The sequence below is a fragment of the Oculina patagonica genome, chromosome 5 (assembly GCF_052425735.1).
Source record: "Oculina patagonica isolate OP01 chromosome 5, crgOcupat, whole genome shotgun sequence".
Classification (NCBI taxonomy): Eukaryota; Metazoa; Cnidaria; class Anthozoa; order Scleractinia; family Oculinidae; genus Oculina; species Oculina patagonica.
In genome coordinates, this window is record NC_135762.1 from 711851 (window position 1) to 737414 (window position 25564).

The following is a 25564-nucleotide window of genomic DNA, read 5'->3' on the forward strand; positions in this document are numbered from 1 at the left end:
AGAGGTCTTTTTGGTAACTTTATTTTTGCCTGTATTGCTCGAATGTTGGGCGGAAACCATCTTAACAATTCCAGGTTGGTTGAAAAGTTGGGCGGGACGCTTACAATGTTATTGTGATTTGGGTTATTAGACACAAACATTTAATTTTGCACAACCTGAAAAAACTGTCATCCCTTGTTTCCACAGGATTAACAAGAACCAAACGGTGACAACATGAAAACTGAATTGGTTTTAATGTTGCTGTGCTTCCTTTTAGCGTCTTTAGCCGTTCTTGGTGAGTTTGAATCGGTAATTTTCAGGCCCTCGGTCTGATCTAATATACAATCACCAAAAGTAGTGGAGAAAATGCTCGTTAAAAGTCTTACAATTTTTTTTCATCGTCTGAACTCCATAAGCAAATAAGAAACCGATTATTTTTTGAAAACGTGACGATCTAACTGATGAAAGAGTTTTCACAAGTTTTTACTAGGCAGGGAGTCTAACATGTTATACTGAGTGTATGATCATGAAAGTTAAAAAATCAAGAAGTGGTCCTTCTCAGCATACCAATGTATATGCTTTGGTTCAAAAAGGATTCGCAATATTCTCAGGAACTTTCAAGGGCTGAATGTTCTTCGTTGTTTTTTTCGCATTTCATACTCGGTTGGTTAAAAATTCATGTCATGTGATCTTAAATTTTCTTCTCCATCAGGCCGTCCAGCTGACGAAACAGACGTTGAAGACAAGAACGAGGATCACGGTGAGTTGTTTTATATCACTCGTTCCTTTCTTTTGAATTTTCTTTCCTTTCAATTGAATTCAACAGGACTCACATGTGAACTTTTATAAAAAAATCTAATTCATACCAGGTTTGATCTCATACCAAGCCTCGTATTACATTAATGTTTAAGATAAAACTTGAAAAAGACCTCAACAATTGAGAGAATTACCTGTTAATTTTCTCATAGCCATATTGGACATATTGCTAAATATCGTACATAAGCTGTTGTATTGCTCACTTGTTTCGTCTTATCTTCTCTTTTAGTGAAAGCATTAGAAGACGCCCGTTGGGGTAAGTGACTATACCGCAAAATTCCGGTTATAAGCTCCCCCCCTCGGTTATAGGCCCATCAACCTGGAAACAAAAAAATATATCCGGTTATAAGCCCCCCCCCTGGATATAAGTCCCCCTCTACCGGATGACAGTACTGAACAGGGCTAAATGTTGCTTTTTTGTGCGTTTTTAACTTAAAAACGTATTTCGATCAACACTCCCGAGCCTCGTTTCGAAACGTTTTTTTCCTTCCGCTTATAAGCGCTCCCGAATATAAGCCCCTCCGCTTATAAGCCCACCCGAAAACCTTTACGAAGTTGTATAAGCCCAGGGCTTTTAACCGGAATTCTACGGTATCTGTGTTAGCCAGGCCTTCCTTGTGTCGTATGTGAGAAGGGGTTTACAAAGAATCGAAAGACTCGGTTTTTAGTGCAGAATGCACTATTGTGATGGTTTGGTGGGTTGTCGTTTGCTAAACCCCTCAGGCGCTAAAGCACTATGGTGTAAACTTTTAATCACCAATTAATTAATATCAATTAATTAATTATTCCTTGTGGAGGGGGTGGGGGTGGGGAGCACCTGACCGTACCCCTAGGTAAAACCTGGAGCACATCTACGTTACTTTCATATGAAGATCTCAAACGTATATATTTGTTTCAGAAAACCCTTTGCTCTCCTTGTGGTACTACTCAACGTAATTTACACCAAACGCATGCGCAGATTAGTCTACGTTGTTTTCTGGAACTATCATGAACATCGCTTGTATTGCGTGTTTGCGGTAGGCTTCCTGCAGACTTCTTGGCGCCAAGTAAAAACCGCAAATTAATTAAATTAGATTTTGAGACTTTCACGGCGCTTTCGTAATTAGGTATGCAAAAACTTGCACCGGGATTTTCGGCGTGAACACCTGATAACCAGGAAACAAATATCCTAGCTGTACTGCGTTTTAAAAAACCTGTCGAAAAATATGTTTTTTGATTAGATTTGTTTCTTTAGTTTTTGAGAATCGTCTTTCGTGCAGTCTAAACCGTAACTTAATTAAATTAAACAAATGTCATCGATGCCGCCGTAAAACAAACAAAAAACAAAAGTTTCATGTTATCGCATTTTCAAGGAAGACAAAAGTATTTTGTTACAAACGAACAAAAGTGTCGTGTTACGTTTGCAAAGATTAGCGTAAGGAACACCTGGGAAAGAATACAAGTAGCCTGTGAACAGTTTTTCCGAAAGTAAAATAAAGCAAATAAACACGAACATATATAAAACAACATACTTTCAATTGTTCCATATTGCATTCTGCACTTACCAAATCATCGAGATTTTTATCTTCATTGTTGTGTCCAGTTCTTTTATGTGCACTGTTCAAAGCTAAACAGAGAGGCGCAGTGGCCTAATGGTAAACGCGTTGTACTCTTGATCAAGCGGTCCGGGTTAGAGCCCTGGTCGGCGTCAATGCGTTGTGTTCTTGGGCAAGAGAATTACTCTCACAGTGTCTGTTGATTTTACACCCACGCGTATAAAGGGGTACAGATAAAGACTAGCTATCGACTAGCACGACATCTAAGGGCGGGGAGTGGAAACACTCCTAGCCGCTTCATGGTAAGGAAACCGGAGATGAGCGCCCTCCCTGATGGGCCACTAGGCTCAACCGCATACATATAGGTTATTCACCAGCCGGGAGGTCCGTATTGGGAAAAACTGTGCCCGAGGTCTTGGATACCGCCCGAGGCCGCAGGCCGAGGGGCGGTTCCAAGACCAAGGGCACAGTTTTTCCCAATACGGACCGACCAAGGCTGGTGAATAACGTTTTTATTTTTTTCCTACTTTATTTGTTTTTAAAAGAAACCTAGGAAGATTGTGTCACAAAATCTTTGTTTGTATACGCGAGTCATTTCAATGTTGTGTCGATCGACGGAATAGCAAGAGTGTAAAATGCTGAATGTTTGTTATTTAATTCGGAATAAAATAGCCTCGCTTAAATGAACCGAACTAACAGAAAGGTTTAGCATATTAATTGACACTGAAGAGATTCAACAACAAAAAAATTGAAGTAGTAAATATGGCATACATGTAAATGTAAAATCAAGCCAAAGCATTTATATCATTGACAAAACTGAACACTTTTAAATCGATTTCGGCTTCTCGATGAATGTTTTGAAAGGAACTGTGTTCGTAGGATAGTAATTCTCGGACTAAAAAATATTATCTGACTGAAAGACAGTTTCGGTACAGCTATACATACTTGTTTTTAACGAATTAATAAACTCTGCGTTGATTCCCAACAGAATTTCTTTGTGATAAACAGTGCGAAAGTGAAACTGAATGAAATGCGTAGTTTGCACGTACGGCACAATATTGCGAGAATTATTTTGGCTGTTTTGCAATTAGGAATCTCATTTTCCAGGGGCACCCAACGGAATATTTCGTTAAAATATCTGTTCGGATGGAAGGTTGGCTAACAATTTCGGATTTTTCGCAGAAGGATCCCCTAAACTTTTCAAGGTTTTTCGGAAAACCAACAAGCTGCCCTATAATTTTCGGCTCACGTTTTACAATGTCCCATAATTTTCGGATGTTTTTTTTGTCTGCTAAAATTTTCGTGTGTCGTAATTATTCTAAAAGCTGCTAAAAGTCCCCCCTGTGGGTCGTATTTAGGTGCGACAGAGCGTATAATTTACACCCCCTGACGTTTTCGGATATATTCGGATGGGCGTTTGTATTACCTACTATTTTCGTATAAAGAAAAAACGTCCCCTAAAATTTTCTAATCAAATGATCGCTACTCCGTGTCCTTGAACTTTCGACAAGACCCATCAGGATAGCTAAAACGTTCGGATGAGAAAAAAAAAGCCCCCTGGAACTTTCGAAAAGACCAAAGTTCCCCTTAAATATCCGAACAGATAAATATTTTTTAGGGCAGCTCCAAATTAACCAAACAGGCTTCTCAAGCATAGAGAAATCTATTTTAGACACTTCTGACGTATTTAGAAAAGATTCGGCCGTTGGGTGCCCCTGATTTTCTTGAATGATAGCAACTAAAGGTTTTTTTTTGGCAAAAAGTGGCCGATAAAAAGACAGTTTTAACTCAAAATTGAAGTTTAAAACCTGTGCAGCTTACCGTTATGTCGTGAAAATGATTGCGAAATGACAAACAATCACAAACTACGAAACTAGAACTCGATTTTGTCGATCAAGAAATGAATACTCGCCTTGAGAAGAACTTCGAGGCCTTTAATTCCACTTCTATTTTGTCTTTTCACATTTACAGCGGTTGGTGAGCAGCTGTTTCGATTTTGCAGAGCAAGTCTTTCATGTGTTCGTTCGTACAACGCTCCAAAATGATTTCGCGCGGAAAATTCACTCGACGATTTATCTCGCAACGGATACCGCCCACTGTGAGCGGGCCGGATTGGAGAATACCGCCCGCTCCCGGAACCAATCAGATCGCAGGATTTGTAGAATACCGCCCGCTCACGAACAAAGAAAAAAATAATCTGCCTTACTGAAAGGTAGAACTATACCAGCGTGGATTTGCAATAGTTTATTTATAATAATATTCCTGTTTTCCTCACAGGGCGGAAGCCGTATGGGAGAAAATCAGGTAGAAGAAAGCGACCTGAGAAAGGTACACATTCGCATGCGCAACTAAACATAACGAGCGATAGCTCGGTCCAAAAACGAATCCCAAAAGTTGATTTTAATGAAAAGTTACCTGAGATTAATCAAGTTACTAATAACGTTTGGAATAAAAGCAATCTCCAAATAACAAAAACAGGAAGATCGCATATAATAATTAAACTACCTTTGTCTACATATGTTCCATTAGGCTTCATTCCGGCGGTATGTGGTATTTGTGAGCCAGGCGCTGATCGATTACTTTCATTAAACGTTGTCAAACATGGCAGGCTACTGTTTTTCTAGTAAACTTTAACTTGATTCATTTTGTCTAAAGTTCCAAAGAAATAACGTCGGCTCTTTCAAAAAGAAAATAATTGCATAAAAGCGCTTAAACTAGCTGGATGAATGCACCACGGTCAAAGAATCACAGGGCATTTTACCACGACCGTCAAAATACCTGTAAGTGCTGTCTAAAACACGATCGGATTCATGCCATTTCACCATTTGTAAGAGTTTATGATTTATCTGTCTTTGTTTTACATCTTTTTGTGCGATGTTTGGATTGCATTGTAAACAGATCAGCGATTTATTTCAGATTGGCCGTGGAACAAGAGAACTGCAACTGATCTTGATAAAGGTATGCCTTCGGTCTACAAATCTAACTGCTGTTTTAGTTGTTGTTGTTTTTGTTGTTGCCTTTAATGATGATGAGGACGACGATGATGATGATAATGTTGTTGTTGTTGTTTTTGCTGTTTTTGTTCTTACTTTGTTCTTGATGCCATGTTTTGTATTCACATGAAATAGTTGTGTGATTTTGGCCATGGACCAGAAACAACTTTATTCAAAACACTGTTATTATTTCTTAAAGTTCAATGACTTACTATCTTTTCTCGTTTAAACTTTGTCTTGATGTCACACTTGGATTGAAAACAGATCAGAAATTCTTTGATTGGCCATGGAATAAGAGAACAGCGACTGATGTTGATGAAGGTATGTAGAATTTAAAGTGTTTGTGATTTGGAGAAAACTTCTTTGCCCTCAACCATAATACTTCAGTATTTCTGACCTAGAAACCTACTCTGATCACCTGCAAAAAAAAAAACCATGAATTTCCACAAATTATTTTTATTGCTGTTGCTGTTGTTGCTGCTGTCAATGATGTTGATGATGTGGCTGTCAATGATGGGTTTGTATTTTGGAGAAAACGTCTTTGCACTCAGCCATACTAATTATTTTCTGACCCTGAAACCTACTCTGATCACCTGCTAAAGTAAAATAAGTGCCCACAACGTGTTGACGTTGTGGGCTGTTGTTGACGTTGTGGGCCGTTGTTGTTGTTGTCAATGCTGTTAATGACCATAATGTTGTTGTTCTTACACGTTTGTACTAGGCGCCATGTTTTGTTTGTAAATGAAAAATTACCTTTTAACTAGAATTATATTTATATAGATTTCTATTTATTCATGTCATAATCACAATTTTGTACATATACACTTTTTACCTTTTTAACCGTCTTTTATTTGTAATTTTTAAACCTTTTTCATTTCACGAGAGCGTTTTAACGAGCTACGGCTCCTAAGCTCTTCGTGTATAAATAAATTATGTCTATGTCTATGAGCTGTTTTCAGTCAGGGACAAACAACATCCTTTATCAACGCACTGTTACTATGATGTATCTGTTAAAGTTTTATGAACAACTTTCTTTCAGACTGGCCATGGAACAAGAGAACAGCAAAAAGATCTCGATAAAGGTATGCTTTGGGTGATAATAACTGATACTGATGTAGAATTTGAGGGGTTTGTATTTTGGGGAAAACGTCATTGCCCTCCCTCGTATTGGTTCATTTCTCATCTAGACATTCAAAACACTATCAATAATTAACTGTAAGATTACCTGGAACGGTTGTTAGTGTTATTGTTGTTGTTTTAAATAATGATGATGATATTGATGAAGATGACGATGATGATGGTGGTGGTTAAGGCTGTGGTGGGGGGGGGGGGGGGGTAATGCTGACGTTTTATTTCTCGACTAAAAATCTAAATAGCTAGATGCATGAGCGACTTTGACCATGGACCAGGAACAACCATACCGGCCAAAACACTCTTTTTATATGCATAAGTTCAATAACTGTCCTTAACAATATTTTTCCTTTTTTTTTATCTCTGTGTCATGCTTGGTTTGTAAATAGATCAGAAATTTTTTGATTGGCCATGGAATAAGAGAACAGCAACTGATGTTGATGAAGGTATGCTTTCGTTCTAAATAACTGATAATGGTGCAGAATTTGAGGGGTTCGTACGTTGGAGAAAGCGTCCTTGTCCCCATTGTGCTAATTTATCTCTGGCGTAAAAATTCAAAACACATACCTTCAACTGTACTTATTACCTGCATTAACAAATTCCTTCTATTTTTTTTACAGTCACGATAATGACGATGTTGTTGTTGTTTTTTGTTTTTTTTTTTTCTTGACGCCGCGCTTTGATTCTAAATAAAATAGATGAGACTAAGACTATGGAAAAATGAGTAAACTGCTGAGGTTTCCAGTGAACTATATCCTACTATCTCTTACATAAATTGTTCCTACAATAATAAAACGAGAAAACACACCGTTACTAGCTGTAAAATTACTATTTATTGTTGTTGTTGAAGTTGTTGTTACTGTTTTTGTCGTTGTTGTCAATATTGTTTATGATCATGACGTTGTTGTTCTTACTTTTGTACTTGACGCCATGTTTTGTTTGTAAATGCAATAGATGAGCTATTTTCGGTCAGGCACAAAGAAGATCCTTGTTCAACATATTGTTACTATCTGTAAAAGTTCATTGAACAGCTTTCTTTTCTTGTTTTTGTTTTCCCTGTTTTCATGTTTGGATTGCAAATAAATCGGCAATTTTCAGACTGGCCATGGAACAAGAGAACGGCAAACGATCTTGATAAAGGTATGCTTTGGGTCTTCATAACTGATGTGAAACAATATTTGGAGGGTTTGTATGTTGGAGAAAACGTCATTGCCCTCCCTTGTACTAGTTCGTTTCTGGTCTAGACATTCAAAACACTGTCAATATTTACCTGCTATATTACCTGGAAAGGTTTTTAGTGTTATTGTTGTTGTTGTTGCTAATAATGATGACGATGATGTTGATGGTGATGACGATGATGATGATGGTGGTGGTGGTGGTGAAGGCGGTGGGGGGGGGGGGGTGATGCTGATGCTTACTTTTGTACTTGACACCGCGTTTTATGTCTCAACTAAATAACTTAATAGCTAGATGAGCGACTTGACTTTTACCATGGACCAGAAACAGCCATACTTAAAACACTGTTATTATATGTGTAAGTTTAATAATGACTTTAATAATACTTTATCTGTTTTTATTTTTAATCCCTGTGTCATGCTTGGTGTGTAAATAGATCAGAAATTTTTTGATTGGCCATGGAATAAGAGAACAGCAACCGATGTTGATAAAGGTATACTTTCGTTTTAAATAACTGACAATAGTGCAGAATTTAACGGGTTCGTTTGTTGGAGAAAACGTCCTTGTCCTTCATTGTGCTAATTTATCTCTGGCGTAAAAATTCAAAATACCTACCTTCACCTGTACTTATTACCTTCAAAATTTAACAAATTTCTTCCAATTTTTTACAGTCACGATAGTGATAATAATGACGATGATGATGTTGTTGTTATTGTTGTTTTTATTTTTTCTTGACGCCACGCTTTGAATGGGGGGGGGGGGGGGGGGGTAGTTTTATCTTCATTGTTGTGTCCAGTTCTTTTATGTGCACCGTTCAAAGCTAAACAGAGAGGCGCAGTGGCCTAATGGTAAACGCGTTGTACTCTTGATCAAGCGGTCCGGGTTCGAGCCCTGGTCGGCGTCAATGCGTTGTGTTCTTGGGCAAGAGAATAACTCTCACAGTGTCTGTTGATTTTACACTCACGCGTATAAAGGGGTACAGATAAAGACTAGCTATCGACTAGCACGACATCTAAGGGCGGGGAGTGGAAACACTCCTAGCCGCTTCATGGTAAGGAAACCGGAGATGAGCGCCCTCCCTGATGGGCCACTAGGCTCAACCGCATACATATAGGTTATTCACCAGCCGGGAGGTCCGTATTGGGAAAAACTGTGCCCGAGGTCTTGGATACCGCCCGAGGCCGCAGGCCGAGGGCGGTTCCAAGACCGAGGGCACAGTTTTTCCCAATACGGACCGACCAAGGCTGGTGAATAACGTTTTTATTTTTTTCCTACTTTATTTGTTTTTAAAAGAAACCTAGGAAGATTGTGTCACAAAATCTTTGTTTGTATACGCGAGTCATTTCAATGTTGTGTCGATCGACGGAATAGCAAGAGTGTAAAATGCTGAATGTTTGTTATTTAATTCGGAATAAAATAGCCTCGCTTAAATGAACCGAACTAACAGAAAGGTTTAGCATATTAATTGACACTGAAGAGATTCAACAACAAAAAAATTGAAGTAGTAAATATGGCATACATGTAAATGTAAAATCAAGCCAAAGCATTTATATCATTGACAAAACTGAACACTTTTAAATCGATTTCGGCTTCCCGATGAATGTTTTGAAAGGAACTGTGTTCGTAGGATAGTAATTCTCGGACTAAAAAATATTATCTGACTGAAAGACAGTTTCGGTACAGCTATACATACTTGTTTTTAACGAATTAATAAACTCTGCGTTGATTCCCAGCAGAATTTCTTTGTGATAAACAGTGCGAAAGTGAAACTGAATGAAATGCGTAGTTTGCACGTACGGCACAATATTGCGAGAATTATTTTGGCTGTTTTGCAATTAGGAATCTCATTTTCCAGGGCACCCAACGGAATATTTCGTTAAAATATCTGTTCGGATGGAAGGTTGGCTAACAATTTCGGATTTTTCGCAGAAGGATCCCCTAAACTTTTCAAGGTTTTTCGGAAAACCAACAAGCTGCCCTATAATTTTCGGCTCACGTTTTACAATGTCCCATAATTTTCGGATGTTTTTTTTGTCTGCTAAAATTTTCGTGTGTCGTAATTATTCTAAAAGCTGCTAAAAGTCCCCCCTGTGGGTCGTATTTAGGTGCGACAGAGCGTATAATTTACACCCCCTGACGTTTTCGGATATATTCGGATGGGCGTTTGTATTACCTACTATTTTCGTAAAAAGAAAAAACGTCCCCTAAAATTTTCTAATCAAATGATCGCTACTCCGTGTCCTTGAACTTTCGACAAGACCCATCAGGATAGCTAAAACGTTCGGATGAGAAAAAAAAGCCCCCTGGAACTTTCGAAAAGACCAAAGTTCCCCTTAAATATCCGAACAGATAAATATTTTTTAGGGCAGCTCCAAATTAACCAAACAGGCTTCTCAAGCATAGAGAAATCTATTTTAGACACTTCTGACGTATTTAGAAAAGATTCGGCCGTTGGGTGCCCCTGATTTTCTTGAATGATAGCAACTAAAGTTTTTTTTTTGGCAAAAAGTGGCCGATAAAAAGACAGTTTTAACTCAAAATTGAAGTTTAAAACCTGTGCAGCTTACCGTAATGGCGTGAAAATGATTGCGAAATGACAAACAATCACAAACTACGAAACTAGAACTCGATTTTGTCGATCAAGAAATGAATACTCGCCTTGAGAAGAACTTCGAGGCCTTTAATTCCACTTCTATTTTGTCTTTTCACATTTACAGCGGTTGGTGAGCAGCTGTTTCGATTTTGCAGAGCAAGTCTTTCATGTGTTCGTTCGTACAACGCTCCAAAATGATTTCGCGCGGAAAATTCACTCGACGATTTATCTCGCAACGGATACCGCCCACTGTGAGCGGGCCGGATTGGAGAATACCGCCCGCTCCCGGAACCAATCAGATCGCAGGATTTGTAGAATACCGCCCGCTCACGAACAAAGAAAAAAATAATCTGCCTTACTGAAAGGTAGAACTATACCAGCGTGGATTTGCAATAGTTTATTTATAATAATATTCCTGTTTTCCTCACAGGGCGGAAGCCGTATGGGAGAAAATCAGGTAGAAGAAAGCGACCTGAGAAAGGTACACATTCGCATGCGCAACTAAACATAACGAGCGATGGCTCGGTCCAAAAACGAATCCCAAAAGTTGATTTTAATGAAAAGTTACCTGAGATTAATCAAGTTACTAATAACGTTTGGAATAAAAGCAATCTCCAAATAACAAAAACAGGAAGATCGCATATAATAATTAAACTACCTTTGTCTACATATGTTCCATTAGGCTTCATTCCGGCGGTATGTGGTATTTGTGAGCCAGGCGCTGATCGATTACTTTCATTAAACGTTGTCAAACATGGCAGGCTACTGTTTTTCTAGTAAACTTTAACTTGATTCATTTTGTCTAAAGTTCCAAAGAAATAACGTCGGCTCTTTCAAAAAGAAAATAATTGCATAAAAGCGCTTAAACTAGCTGGATGAATGCACCACGGTCAAAGAATCACAGGGCATTTTACCACGACCGTCAAAATACCTGTCCTGTAAGTGCTGTCTAAAACACGATCGGATTCATGCCATTTCACCATTTGTAAGAGTTTATGATTTATCTGTCTTTGTTTTACATCTTTTTGTGCGATGTTTGGATTGCATTGTAAACAGATCAGCGATTTATTTCAGATTGGCCGTGGAACAAGAGAACTGCAACTGATCTTGATAAAGGTATGCCTTCGGTCTACAAATCTAACTGCTGTTTTAGTTGTTGTTGTTTTTGTTGTTGCTTTTAATGATGATGAGGACGACGATGATGATGATGATAATGTTGTTGTTGTTGTTTTTGCTGTTTTTGTTCTTACTTTGTTCTTGATGCCATGTTTTGTATTCACATGAAATAGTTGTGTGATTTTGGCCATGGACCAGAAACAACTTTATTCAAAACACTGTTATTATTTCTTAAAGTTCAATGACTTACTATCTTTTCTCGTTTAAACTTTGTCTTGATGTCACACTTGGATTGAAAACAGATCAGAAATTCTTTGATTGGCCATGGAATAAGAGAACAGCGACTGATGTTGATGAAGGTATGTAGAATTAAAAGTGTTTGTGATTTGGAGAAAACTTCTTTGCCCTCAACCATAATACTTCAGTATTTCTGACCTAGAAACCTACTCTGATCACCTGCAAAAAAAAAAAACCATGAATTTCCACAAATTATTTTTATTGCTGTTGCTGTTGTTGCTGCTGTCAATGATGTTGATGATGTGGCTGTCAATGATGGGTTTGTATTTTGGAGAAAACGTCTTTGCACTCAGCCATACTAATTATTTTCTGACCCAGAAACCTACTCTGATCACTTGCTAAAGTAAAATAAGTGCCCACAACGTGTTGACGTTGTGGGCTGTTGTTGACGTTGTGGGCCGTTGTTGTTGTTGTCAATGCTGTTAATGACCATAATGTTGTTGTTCTTACACGTTTGTACTAGGCGCCATGTTTTGTTTGTAAATGAAAAATTACCTTTTAACTAGAATTATATTTATATAGATTTCTATTTATTCATGTCATAATCACAATTTTGTATATATACACTTTTTACCTTTTTAACCGTCTTTTATTTGTAATTTTTAAACCTTTTTCATTTCACGAGAGCGTTTTAACGAGCTACGGCTCCTAAGCTCTTCGTGTATAAATAAATTATGTCTATGTCTATGTCTATGAGCTGTTTTCAGTCAGGGACAAACAACATCCTTTATCAACGCACTGTTACTATGATGTATCTGTTAAAGTTTTATGAACAACTTTCTTTCAGACTGGCCATGGAACAAGAGAACAGCAAAAGATCTCGATAAAGGTATGCTTTGGGTGATAATAACTGAAACTGATGTAGAATTTGAGGGGTTTGTATTTTGGGGAAAACGTCATTGCCCTCCCTCGTATTGGTTCATTTCTCATCTAGAAATTCAAAACACTATCAATAATTAACTGCAAGATTACCTGGAACGGTTGTTAGTTGTTGTTTTAAATAATGATGATGATATTGATGAAGATGACGATGATGATGGTGGTGGTTAAGGTTGTGGTGGGGTGGGGGGGGGGTGATGCTGACGTTTTATTTCTCGACTAAAAATCTAAATAGCTAGATGCATGAGCGACTTTGACCATGGACCAGGAACAACCATACCGGCCAAAACACTCTTTTTATATGCATAAGTTCAATAACTGTCCTTAACAATATTTTTCCTTTTTTTTATCTCTGTGTCATGCTTGGTTTGTAAATAGATCAGAAATTTTTTGATTGGCCATGGAATAAGAGAACAGCAACTGATGTTGATGAAGGTACGCTTTCGTTCTAAATAACTGATAATGGTGCAGAATTTGAGGGGTTCGTACGTTGGAGAAAGCGTCCTTGTCCCCATTGTGCTAATTTATCTCTGGCGTAAAAATTCAAAACACATACCTTCAACTGTACTTATTACCTGCATTAACAAATTCCTTCTATTTTTTTTACAGTCACGATAATGACGATGTTGTTGTTGTTTTTTGTTTTTTTTTTTCTTGACGCCGCGCTTTGATTCTAAATAAAATAGATGAGACTAAGACTATGGAAAAATGAGTAAACTGCTGAGGTTTCCAGTGAACTATATCCTACTATCTCTTACATAAATTGTTCCTACAATAATAAAACGAGAAAACACACCGTTACTAGCTGTAAAATTACTATTTATTGTTGTTGTTGAAGTTGTTGTTACTGTTTTTGTCGTTGTTGTCAATATTGTTTATGATCATGACGTTGTTGTTCTTACTTTTGTACTTGACGCCATGTTTTGTTTGTAAACGCAATAGATGAGCTATTTTCGGTCAGGCACAAAGAAGATCCTTGTTCAACATATTGTTACTATCTGTAAAAGTTCATTGAACAGCTATTTTTTCTTGTTTTTGTTTTCCCTGTTTTCATGTTTGGATTGCAAATAAATCGGCTATTTTCAGACTGGCCATGGAACAAGAGAACGGCAAACGATCTTGATAAAGGTATGCTTTGGGTCTTCATAACTGATGTGAAACAATATTTGAAGGGTTTGTATGTTGGAGAAAACGTCATTGCCCTCTCTCGTACTAGTTCGTTTCTGGTCTACACATTCAAAACACTGTCAATAATTACCTGCTATATTACCTGGGAAGGTTTTTAGTGTTATTGTTGTTGTTGTTGCTAATAATGATGACGATGATGTTGATGGTGATGACGATGATGATGATGGTGGTGGTGGTGAAGGCGGTGAGGGGGGGGGGTGATGCTGAGGCTTACTTTTGTACTTGGCACCGCGTTTTATGTCTCAACTAAATAACTAAATAGCTAGATGAGCGACTTGACTTTTACCATGGACCAGAAACAGCCATACTTAAAACACTGTTATTATATATATGTGTAAGTTTAATAATGACTTTAATAATACTTTATCTGTTTTTATTTTTAATCCCTGTGTCATGCTTGGTGTGTAAATAGATCAGAAATTTTTTGATTGGCCATGGAATAAGAGAACAGCAACCGATGTTGATAAAGGTATACTTTCGTTTTAAATAACTGACAATAGTACAGAATTTAACGGGTTCGTTTGTTGGAGAAAACGTCCTTGTCCTTTATTGTGCTAATTTATCTCTGGCGTAAAAATTCAAAATACCTACCTTCACCTGTACTTATTACCTGCAAAATTTAACAAATTCCATTCAATTTTTACAGTCACGATTCTGATAATAATGACGATGATGTTGTTGTTGTTGTTGTTGTTTTTATTTTTTCTTGTCGCCAGGCTTTGATTCTAAGTAAAATAGATGAGCGACTATCACCAGGGCAAAGAAAACTGCCGAGGTTTCCAGTGAACTATATCCTATTATCCCTTACACAAATTGTTCTTACAAAAATAGAAAAAGAAAACACACTGTTACTAGCTGTAAAAGCTCAATAACAACTATCTTTTCTTTTTTTTCCTTGTTGTCATGCTTGGTTTACAAATAAATCGGCAATTTTCAGACTGGCCATGGAATAAGAGAACAGCAAAAGGTCTTGATAAAGGTATGATAACTAATAGTGATGCAGAATTTAAGGGGTTGGTATTTTGGAGAAAACGTAATTCAGTGCTCTCCCTCGTACTAGTTCGTTTCTGGTCTAGACATTCAAAACACTATCAATGATTACCTGCACGATATCTGGAATATGGTTGTTAGTGGTGTTGTCAAAAATGATGAAGATGATGATGATGATGATGATGATGATGATGATCTGATAGTTCCAATATAACCGATAGCCTATTTCCGTCTTTTATTTTAGAGGGAGAAAAATTGGAAGACGACGCTATGAAGCTCATATCTTAGAGGTATTTAAACTGTAAACCTTCTCAACTTATCAGAAGTAATACCAAAACCAGTCATGACTCGCTCACTTACCTTTTCGGCGATTCGCGTGCGCCGTGTACATGTATTTGCCTCAAGTTTTGATTGGTTCACTGTATTTTCTCTATCCTTCGTGATTGGCCAGAGTAATTACTTTGGTTTTGATTTAACAATCAATAACACTCATTGGAAAACCACTCTAAAATTGTTTTGGTTTTGGTGGCAACATTTAATTGATCCCAATAGTAATACTAATCTTCGTTCGTCCTATTGTTTTACAGCGCGTGTTATTCATGAAGAGACCAGAATTAACTATAACGCATCTCAAGACAAGCTATAAGATAATTACACTGGCTGTGCTACAAAATCATTTAATAAAGATCATTGTAGTTACAAAACTGGCTTCTGTTCGTCAATGGCTATTATTTTAAAATACACTTAAACATTCATTCAAATGTTGCTAATAGTAATTTAACAATAACAGAAAGAGCTAATGAAATCGACCACGTTATGTACAAAGACATGCATTTATTATTCAGATGGAAACTCTTATGATTCCTAAAGCAACCTTTTTAAAAAACTGGAGGTGATGCATGCTACAATAACAGTATTTTTTGGATTGCAAGTGTTTTATGCAGTCAGCAAAAGAACAAGTACCAGTTGAGCCCGCGATTATCGTCACCAAAGTCGCTGACTTACCTCAATTATCCCAATTGCATCATGCTGTCATGGCAACGTCCATATAATTCAAGAGACCTCTAGCTAGGTTTTTATTGGATAAACAATGAAATATTTTCTTAAACCAGCACTTGTTCCCCGCCTGAATACTTAAAATACTTGATAGTACATTTGTATTTTCACCACAATCTAAGACACAGGAAGCAAAGGAGTTCAGTTAGAACTGGTCAATAAAGTACGTCTTACCTCTTTGAAATGCATTCTTGTGTATATTTTCCCCGTAATCAGCTCATTTTGCGGCCAAAAATGCACTCACTTGCAGCGTTGCAATGCCTCGAATCTCAACAGAACTCGTACGATTGTTTTATTTTGAAAAGTATCGACCGCTGACTGCTGTGACCGTGGCGTCCTTGGAAAGCGGAGCTTTGCGAGTGAGGCACAAAGTGCGTATGTCGAGAGGACTCGCGGACTCAACTGGTACTTGTTCTTTTGCTGACTGCATAGAACACTTGCAATCAAAAGGCGTCAGTGGAAAGCCAGCATAGGTGACGAGCGACGCGTGGAAATGGAAAATAACAGGACGGGTTCGGAAATGCTGACGCATTCCTATTGGATGACGTTTTCATCAGCCACAACGAAAAAAATATTCCCTTGAGAGTTAAGCCTGGTTTTCACAAGCGACGCAAGCACAAGCGCAATCACGCAAAAAGGACAAATTTTGATCCTTGTGCTTGTGCTTGCATCAAAATGCCAAGCGCTTGTGCTTTTGCTTGAGTCGAAGACGTATTCACGGGGAAATAAGAACTGTTATCCTTGCGCTTGTGCTTGCGCTTTAACAAAAATTCAGTAAGAGAGTGAATTCATTGTCCACTAGTCTTTACTACTTTACTTTAACAAGCAAATAAGTCGCAAAAATAAGTTATGCGAGGTTTCATAGTAAGTCCGCGTCTTCACAAGTATGAATAAAAAGGAAGGCAAGGTTTCATGTTTAAAGCGTGGGTTTAAGTGGCGGGTTGCGAAAAATAATTATCGGTATCACAAAATGATAAATTAGCACTTACGACTGACAGTTTAGCTATTAATTTATATTCAATCAGAAGTAACAATTTCAAAGCAAACACTTCTCGAGTGCTTTCGTACGAAAATCATCTCAGTCTGTATTCAGCCAACATCCAAGGTGGGTAACAAGTACAAAGAGCAGGTTTGAGTTTTTCCTGCATTTTGAAAGAGCCGTTAAAATTAACTTAACTTTTTAACAGATTTAAAACCAACATAACTAACTTTACACACAAGAACAGGAGTTTCTCGGGGTTTTCATAAAGGAAGTTAAAACTGTTTTTATTCTTGAGCGATGAAAATTTCTTGACTGACAAAATTAGGACTGCTGCCTGCTGACAAGCATTCATCGACGATTCTTTCAAAGTTGGGTTCTCATCACGCCCGACTGGAACATTTAAGAAACCGAGAGATTCGCCGTAGCTGTCTTATTTATTCTATCTTTCGCTATTTCAACAAAAGTCTTGTCGTTCCTCGCCTTTTTATTTCTCCTATGTCGCTGTTTAGGCGTCGTGTCGCTTGTCGAAATTTACCCTAACAATACCTCATGAGTTTTAAGATGCATGTTTCCTGCTGCAAACACATTAAATGAGAGGACGATACCAAGCACGAGGTATGGGACAGAAACCGCGCGGCAAAGACAGTGGCTACACTTTTGCGAAAAAAAAACTTTGCGAGAATATTGTTGGGCGGAAATAATATCCTGGGATGGTCGGATTGCCAATAATTTTTAAAATTTGTAACATTAAACAAACAACATGAAAGAGAACATGATTCAAAATGTTTTTGTTAAAATACGCGAACAAAATATTCATGTTGTTATCATCTCACGATGTCGATGTTGTTTTATACTTGGATCAGAAGTGCTGACGCATTCCTATTGAGTGACGTTTTTATCACCCACAGCGAAAAGTATTTCCTTATAATTAAGAAATTAAAACAGTCCCTTGGGAGTTAACAAAAATTCGGTAAGAGAGTGAATTCATTGTCCACTAGTCTTTACTATTTTATTTTAACAACCAATTTATTCGAAAAAATAAGTTAAGCGAGGTTTCATAAAAAGTTCGCGTCTTCACAAGTATGAATAAAAAGGCAAGCAAGGTTTCATGTTTAAAGCGTGGGTTTGAGTGGCGGGTTGCGAAAAACTGAATTAATCGTTTATCACAAAATGATAAATTAGCACTTTACTGATAGTTTAGCTATTAATTTATATTCAATCAGAAGTAACAATTTCAAAACAAACACTTCTCGAGTGCTTTCGTACGAAAATCATCTCAGTCTGTATTCAGCCAACATCCAAGGTGGGTAACAAGTACAAAGAGCAGGTTTGAGTTCTTCGTGCATTTTGAAAGAGCCGTTAAAATTAACTTAACTTTTTAACAGATTTAAAACCAACATAACTAATTTTACACACAAGAACAGGAGTTTCTCGGGGTTTTCATAAAGGAAGTTAAAACTGTTTTTATTCTTGAGCGATGAAAATTTCTTGACTGACAAAATTAGGACTGCTGCCTGCTGACAAGCATTCATCGACGATTCTTTCAAAGTTGGGTTCTCATCACGCCCGACTGGAACATTTAAGAAACCGAGAGATAAGCCGTAGCTGTCTTATTTAATTATATCTTTCGCAATTTCAACAAAAGTCTTGTCGTTCCTTGCCTTTTTATTTCTCCTATGTCGCTGTTTAGGCGTCGTGTCGCTTGTCGAAATTTACCCTAACAATACCTCATGAGTTTTAAGATGCATGTTTCCTGCTGCAAACACATTACATGAGAGGACGATACCAAGCACGAGGTATGGGACAGAAACCGCGCGGCAAAGACAGTGGCTACACTTTGCGAAAAAAAGAAAATTTGGGAGAATATTGTTGGGCGGAAATAATATCCTTAGATGGTCGGATTGCCAATAATTTTTAAAATTTGTAACATTAAACAAACAACATGAAAGAGAACATGATTCAAAATGTTTTAGTTAAAATACCCGAACAAAATATTCATGTTGTTATCATCTCACGATGTCGATGTTGTTTCATACTTGGATCAGAAGTGCTGACGCATTCCTATTGAGTGACGTTTTTATCACCCACAGCGAAAAGTATTTCCTTGAAAAATTAAAACAGTCCCTTGGGAATTAACAAAAATTCGGTAAGAGAGTGAATTCATTGTCCACTAGTCTTTACTATTTTATTTTAACAACCAATTTATTCGAAAAAATAAGTTAAGCGAGGTTTCATAAAAAGTTCGCGTCTTCACAAGTATGAATAAAAAGGCAAGCAAGGTTTCATGTTTAAGAGGCTGTATCTGTAATAGTGGTCTGCCTGATCTGGCTTGTTAAATAGATTTCGCTCTTTTCTAGTGTGTTGCAAGACTTTCATGTACTTATACTAAAAACACAATTCACTTGACCGGATCATTAATTTTTTTCGAGTTTTTAAGGATTTTCGGTTCACCCGAACGAGCACTTGTAACAACCACTGTCAAGGCTTAAATTTACCACAACTTTGAAAATTAATTAAAAAAGAACTAACAACTTCTGTACCAAACAAACACTACAGCCTGTTAAATTATGTCTTTTTAATTTATCACACCAACTTTCACGAACATTGAGCTCGAATCAAGCTAGCAGCAAAACATTAACGACACCCCTATCACACACCTTGATGAAACCCTTGAAAACGGCTCAGATTCAAACTTTATTTTTGAAAAAGTGAGGCGGTCTACTTCAATCAAACCAACGCAGCCGAAAAGTAGATGTAATAGAAAATGTTCCTATCGAAAAAAACCTTTTGGTATCGTCTTAATGAAATATTTACAGCTGTGTAAACTTGCCCAATTTCGAAGATCTTCATGTTTGCAGCCATTTTGAGGGACTCGTCAGGACGAGGAGTTTCATCAACTGGCCTCGCAGACATACCTCACACCTTCAGAAATAAACAAAGATTAGATATAAATGCAGTGCAGTTCAACTGAAAAAGAATAAATCGTGTTTAAAAATGGAAGCTCGACTTACATTTCAACGATTTCTACGGGCGTAAGGTCATTCTTGTTCGAATTTCGCTTGATGATTCCACAACAAATAACAATATTTGACACGCAGACTTTGACTGAATGTAGCGTTTGAATCAGTTAAAGGTAGTAACCTCGTGCTTTCCCTTCTTTACCGGCGTACAGCGAAGTTGTTTTCACGACAAAACAGCAAGCATCAGGTAAAGAAGACCAAACTGACATGTTTATCGATTGGTCGGTTATATACTTCATGTATGGAGTACCGTTGTGTACCGTATGTGTACCGTATAGTGCCTCATACATGAAGTAGTGACCGATAGGCCGTTTCTTCAGCTGTTTCTTCGACGTTCAACGTTTTGCGATGGAAAATCTTTGCTGTACGCCAGTAAGGAAGGAAAAGCACAAAGTTACTGCCTTGAGCTGATTCATAGGTTACATTAAGTCGACGTTTGTATGTCAAATATTGTTATTTCTAGTGGAATCATCGAGCGAAATTCCAATAGTAACAACCGTACGTCCGTAGACGTCCGTAACAGTCAAAATGTAAGTCGAGCTTCCATTTTTAAACACGATTTATTCTCTTTCAGTTGAACTGCACTGCATTTATATCTAATCTTTGTTTATTTCTGAAGGTGTGAGGTATGTCTGCGAGGCCAGTTGATGAAACTCCTCGTCCTGACGAGTCCCTCAAAATGGCTGCAAACATGAAGATCTTCGAAATTGGGCAAGTTTACACAGCTGTAAATATTTCATTAAGACGATACCAAAAGGTTTTTTTCGATAGGAACATTTTCTATTACATCTACTTTTCGGCTGCGTTGGTTTGATTGAAGTAGACCGCCTCACTTTTTCAAAAATAAAGTTTGAATCTGAGCCGTTTTCAAGTGTTTCATCAAGGTGTGTGATAGGGGTGTCATTAATGTTTTGCTGCTAGCTTAAAGAATCCCGCCCACCCACTTTGCATTGCGCGCCTCTATTGTTGTTATTATCCGGGGACTCCTGATATCCGTTCCTTATATGGGCACAGATCTAAGACACCGTATCTATGTACATGCAGAGAAAATATGAGGATTTCAACACAAGAAAACAAGATCCAGTTCAGGAACGTCAACAAATGGACAAATGGCTTGAAAACAAACTTAAAACTAACAAAATTAATTACTGTTGCTCTCTAGACTGATGTGAAATATTTTAGTAGACTGGTTTAAACAAGGAATATTTCGCTCAGAACTTACTTGGAACGACTTCATCTTCATCTGCTTCGTATGATCTGCACCGTTCACGAAGGTCTTCCAGGCTTTGGTGAAGTAATATTTCGGCAAACTGGCTATTACTAAGCCCTTTGATACCAAGGCTTTCCTTCCTTTGAATCCAGAGGTCGAACGTTGATTGCCGCAGAATAATTTTCTTGGTTTGTTCCGTCTTCGGCCGACCGCGCTTTGGAACGCGAAATGCCATCCGACATACAAACGAGTATTTAAATGACAAATTGAAAGAAACCAATAAAATAGACGCTCGAAATAAACCACAGATAATTACTAAAGATTTTGACGGGAGTTAAAGTAGCGAACACAGCGTGTACGCGAGGATGCGCTTGGATTGTTGACCACAATATTGAAATTATCCAAAACTAGATGTCATACAAAATGGCGGATTATGCTTTTGAGGCGCGCAATGCAAAGTGGGTGGGCGGGATTCTTTAATTCGAGCTCAATGTTCGTGAAAGTTGGTGTGATAAATTAAAAAGACATAATTTAACAGGCTGTAGTGTTTGTTTGGTACAGAAGTTGTTAGTTCTTTTTTAATTAATTTTCAAAGTTGTGGTAAATTTAAGCCTTGACAGTGGTCGTTACAAGTGCTCGCTCGGGTGAACCGAAAATCCTTAAAAACTCGAAAAAAATTAATGATCCGGTCAAGTGAATTGTGTTTTTAGTATAAGTACATGAAAGTCTTGCAACACACTAGAAAAGAGCGAAATCTATTTAACAAGCCAGATCGGGCATACCACTATTACAGATACAGCCTCTTAAAGCGTGGGTTTGAGTGGCGGGTTGCGAAAAATAATTAATCGTTTATCACAAAATGATAAATTAGCACTTTACTGATAGTTTAGCTACTAATTTATATTCAATCAGAAGTAACAATTTCAAAACAAACACTTCTCGAGTGCTTTCGTACGAAAATCATCTCAGTCTGTATTCAGCCAACATCCAAGGTGGGTAACAAGTAAAAAGAACAGGTTTGAGTTTCTCGTGCATTTTGAAAGAGCCGTTAAAATTAACTTAACTTTTTAACAGATTTAAAACCAACATAACTAACTTTACACACAAGAACAGGAGTTTCTCGGGGTTTTCATAAAGGAAGTTAAAACTGTTTTTATTCTTGAGCGATGAAAATTTCTTGACTGACAAAATTAGGACTGCTGCCTGCTGACAAGCATTCATCGACGATTCTTTCAAAGTTGGGTTCTCATCACGCCCGGCTGGAACATTTAAGAAACCGAGAGATTCGCCGTAGCTGTCTTATTTAATGATATCTTTCGCAATTTTTAACAAAAGTCTTGTCGTTCCTCGCCTTTTTATTTCTCCTATGTCGCTGTTTAGGCGTCGTGTCGCTTGTCGAAATTTATCCTAACAATACCTCATGAGTTTTAAGATGCATGTTTCCTGCTGCAAACACATTAAATGAGAGGACGATACCAAGCACGAGGTATGGGACAGAAACCGCGCGGCAAAGACAGTGGCTACACTTTTGCGAAAAAAAAAACTTGGCGAGAATATTCTTGGGCGGAAATAATATCCTGGGATGGTCGGATTGCCAATAATTTTTAAAATTTGTAACATGAAACAAACAACATGAAAGAGAACATGATTCAAAATGTTTTAGTTAAAATACCCGAACAAAATATTCATGTTGTTATCATCTCACGATGTCGATGTTGTTTCATACTTGGATCAGAAGTGCTGACGCATTCCTATTGAGTGACGTTTTTATCACCCACAGCGAAAAGTATTTCCTTGAGAAATTAAAACAGTCCCTTGGGAGTTAAAAAAAATTCGGTAAGAGAGTGAATTCATTGTCCACTAGTCTTTACTATTTTATTTTAACGAGCAAATTAGTCGAAAAAATAAGTTAAGCGAGGTTTAATAAAAAGTTCGCGTCTTCACAAGTATGAATAAAAAGGCAAGCAAGGTTTCATGTTTAAAGCGTGGGTTTGAGTGGCGGGTTGCGAAAAATAATTAATCGTTCATCACAAAATGATAAATTAGCACTTTACTGATAGTTTAGCTACTAATTTATATTCAATCAGAAGTAACAATTTCAAAACAAACACTTCTCGAGTGCTTTCGTACGAAAATCATCTCAGTCTGTATTCAGCCAACATCCAAGGTGGGTAACAAGTAAAAAGAACAGGTTTGAGTTTCTCGTGCATTTTGAAAGAGCCGTTAAAATTAACTTAACTTTTTAACAGATTTAAAACCAACATAACTAACTTTACACACAAGAACAGGAGTTTCTCGGGGTTTTCATAAAGGAAGTTAAAACTGTTTTTATTCTTGAGCGATGAAAATTTCTTGACTGACAAAATTAGGACTGCTGCCTGCTGACAAGCATTCATCGACGATTCTTTCAAAGTTGGGTTCTCATCACGCCCGGCTGGAACATTTAAGAAACCGAGAGATTCGCCGTAGCTGTCTTATTTAATGATATCTTTCGCAATTTTTAACAAAAGTCTTGTCGTTCCTTGCCTTTTTATTTCTCCTATGTCGCTGTTTAGGCGTCGTGTCGCTTGTCGAAATTTATCCTAACAATACCTCATGAGTTTTAAGATGCATGTTTCCTGCTGCAAACACATTAAATGAGAGGACGATACCAAGCACGAGGTATGGGACAGAAACCGCGCGGCAAAGACAGTGGCTACACTTTGCGAAAAAAAGAAAATTTGGGAGAATATTGTTGGGCGGAAATAATATCCTTAGATGGTCGGATTGCCAATAATTTTTAAAATTTGTAACATTAAACAAACAACATGAAAGAGAACATGATTCAAAATGTTTTAGTTAAAATACCCGAACAAAATATTCATTTTGTTATCATCTCACGATGTCGATGTAGACTTGCACCAAGTCGCCCTCTATTGGCGAGCGAAGCGACGCGCAGTGAGTCGCGAAGCGACGACCGCGCGTAGAAGGACTTTGAGAAAGTCTAGATGTCGATGTTGTTTCATACTTGGATCAGAACTGCTGACGCATTCCCATTGAGTGACGTTTTTATCACCCACAGCGAAAAGTATTTCCTTGAGAAATTAAAACAGTCCCTTGGGAGTTAACAAAAATTCGGTAAGAGAGTGAATTCATTGTCCACTAGTCTTTACTATTTTATTTTAACGAACAAATTAGTCGAAAAAATAAGTTAAGCGAGGTTTCATAAAAAGTTCGCGTCTTCACAAGTATGAATAAAGAGGCAAGCAAGGTTTCATGTTTAAAGCGTGGGTTTGAGTGGCGGGTTGCAAAAACTGAATTAACCCTCGGACGTACAAGCAAACTCATACCCCCACCATCGTACAAGGGGGGGGTGGATGGAACCCCTCCCCGGAGTTTTTGTTATATTAAGGCGTAGCGAAATTATTTTGCTCTCAGAAGAAAGCCCGTAGCTTACTCTACAAGATGGCATAATTTTAATTGGCTGTGACGTCATATGACGTCACGTGACGTCATTAGAGCCGCCATCTTGGATCCGCCATCTTGGATTTTAACATTTTCTTAGAAAGTCAAAAAATAACGGAAATTGATGCAAAATCAAGTCAGAATGCTTATGGAATGTATGGAATGTTAAAATAAACAAATCGTGCAATTCTGTTCAAAAAAAATTGGAAAAAATAAAGAAAAATGTTAAAAATGACGATTTTTAGCAAGACCTGCCTGTATTTATGACGTTGCCATGGCAACGTCAAATATCATTGACACATGGTTGACATATCAAAATTTCGGCAAAGGATGAATGAACAGCTACTAAAAGTTTCAGTACTGTAGAGTAAATCTTTTTCTCAAAATTTGAAAAAAAACCTTATGGGGGGGGGGTGGCATCCACCCCCCCCCCCCTTGTACGTCCGAGGGTTAATCGTTTATCACAAAATGATAAATTAGCACTTTACTGATAGTTTAGCTACTAATTTATATTCAATCAGAAGTAACAATTTCAAAACAAACACTTCTCGAGTGCTTTCGTACGAAAATCATCTCAGTCTGTATTCAGCCAACATCCAAGGTGGGTAACAAGTAAAAAGAGCAGGTTTGAGTTCTTCGTGCATTTTGAAAGAGCCGTTAAAATTAACTTAACTTTTTAACAGATTTAAAACCAACATAACTAACTTTACACACAAGAACAGGAGTTTCTCGGGGTTTTCATAAAGGAAGTTAAAACTGTTTTTATTCTTGAGCGATGAAAATTTCTTGACTGACAAAATTAGGACTGCTGCCTGCTGACAAGCATTCATCGACGATTCTTTCAAAGTTGGGTTCTCATCACGCCCGGCTGGAACATTTAAGAAACCGAGAGATTCGCCGTAGCTGTCTTATTTAATTCTATCTTTCGCAATTTCAACAAAAGTCTTGTCGTTCCTCGCCTTTTTATTTCTCCTATGTCGCTGTTTAGGCGTCGTGTCGCTTGTCGAAATTTATCCTAACAATACCTCATGAGTTTTAAGATGCATGTTTCCTGCTGCAAACACATTAAATGAGAGGACGATACCAAGCACGAGGTATGGGACAGAAACCGCGCGGCAAAGACAGTGGCTACACTTTTGCGAAAAAAAAACTTTGCGAG

The 25564-nt window shown here is 37.7% G+C and overlaps 2 protein-coding genes across 17 annotated transcripts in view; one reads left to right on the plus strand and one right to left on the minus strand.

Annotated features, from left to right (window-relative positions):
• The window catches only part of LOC144654596 (uncharacterized), a 46463-nt gene that overhangs the window by 2872 nt on the left and 18027 nt on the right, over positions 1–25564 (plus strand). For 7 of the 16 annotated variants that reach the window (XM_078514770.1, XM_078514768.1, XM_078514776.1 and 4 more), the window contains 9 exons: positions 187–274; positions 692–739; positions 1025–1051; positions 4608–4658; positions 5229–5288; positions 6844–6900; positions 7553–7594; positions 8067–8123; positions 11298–11339. In XM_078514770.1, the coding sequence (XP_078370896.1) occupies positions 214–274; positions 692–739; positions 1025–1051; positions 4608–4658; positions 5229–5288; positions 6844–6900; positions 7553–7594; positions 8067–8123; positions 11298–11339 (445 nt within the window). In that variant the 5' untranslated portion in view covers positions 187–213. Of the gene's footprint in view, positions 1–186; positions 275–691; positions 740–1024; positions 1052–4607; positions 4659–5228; positions 5289–5587; positions 5645–6362; positions 6406–6843; positions 6901–7552; positions 7595–8066; positions 8124–11297; positions 11340–25564 lie in introns of those variants that run through there. The other 9 variants (XM_078514773.1, XM_078514779.1, XM_078514783.1 and 6 more) reach the window with 9 other exon arrangements.
• The window catches only part of LOC144654597 (uncharacterized), a 33475-nt gene continuing 23391 nt past the window's right edge, over positions 15481–25564 (minus strand). Inside the window, exon 4 of the transcript XR_013570940.1 lies at positions 15481–15923. The gene's annotated coding sequence lies outside the window, so the exon portion shown is untranslated. The remainder of the gene's footprint in view (positions 15924–25564) is intronic.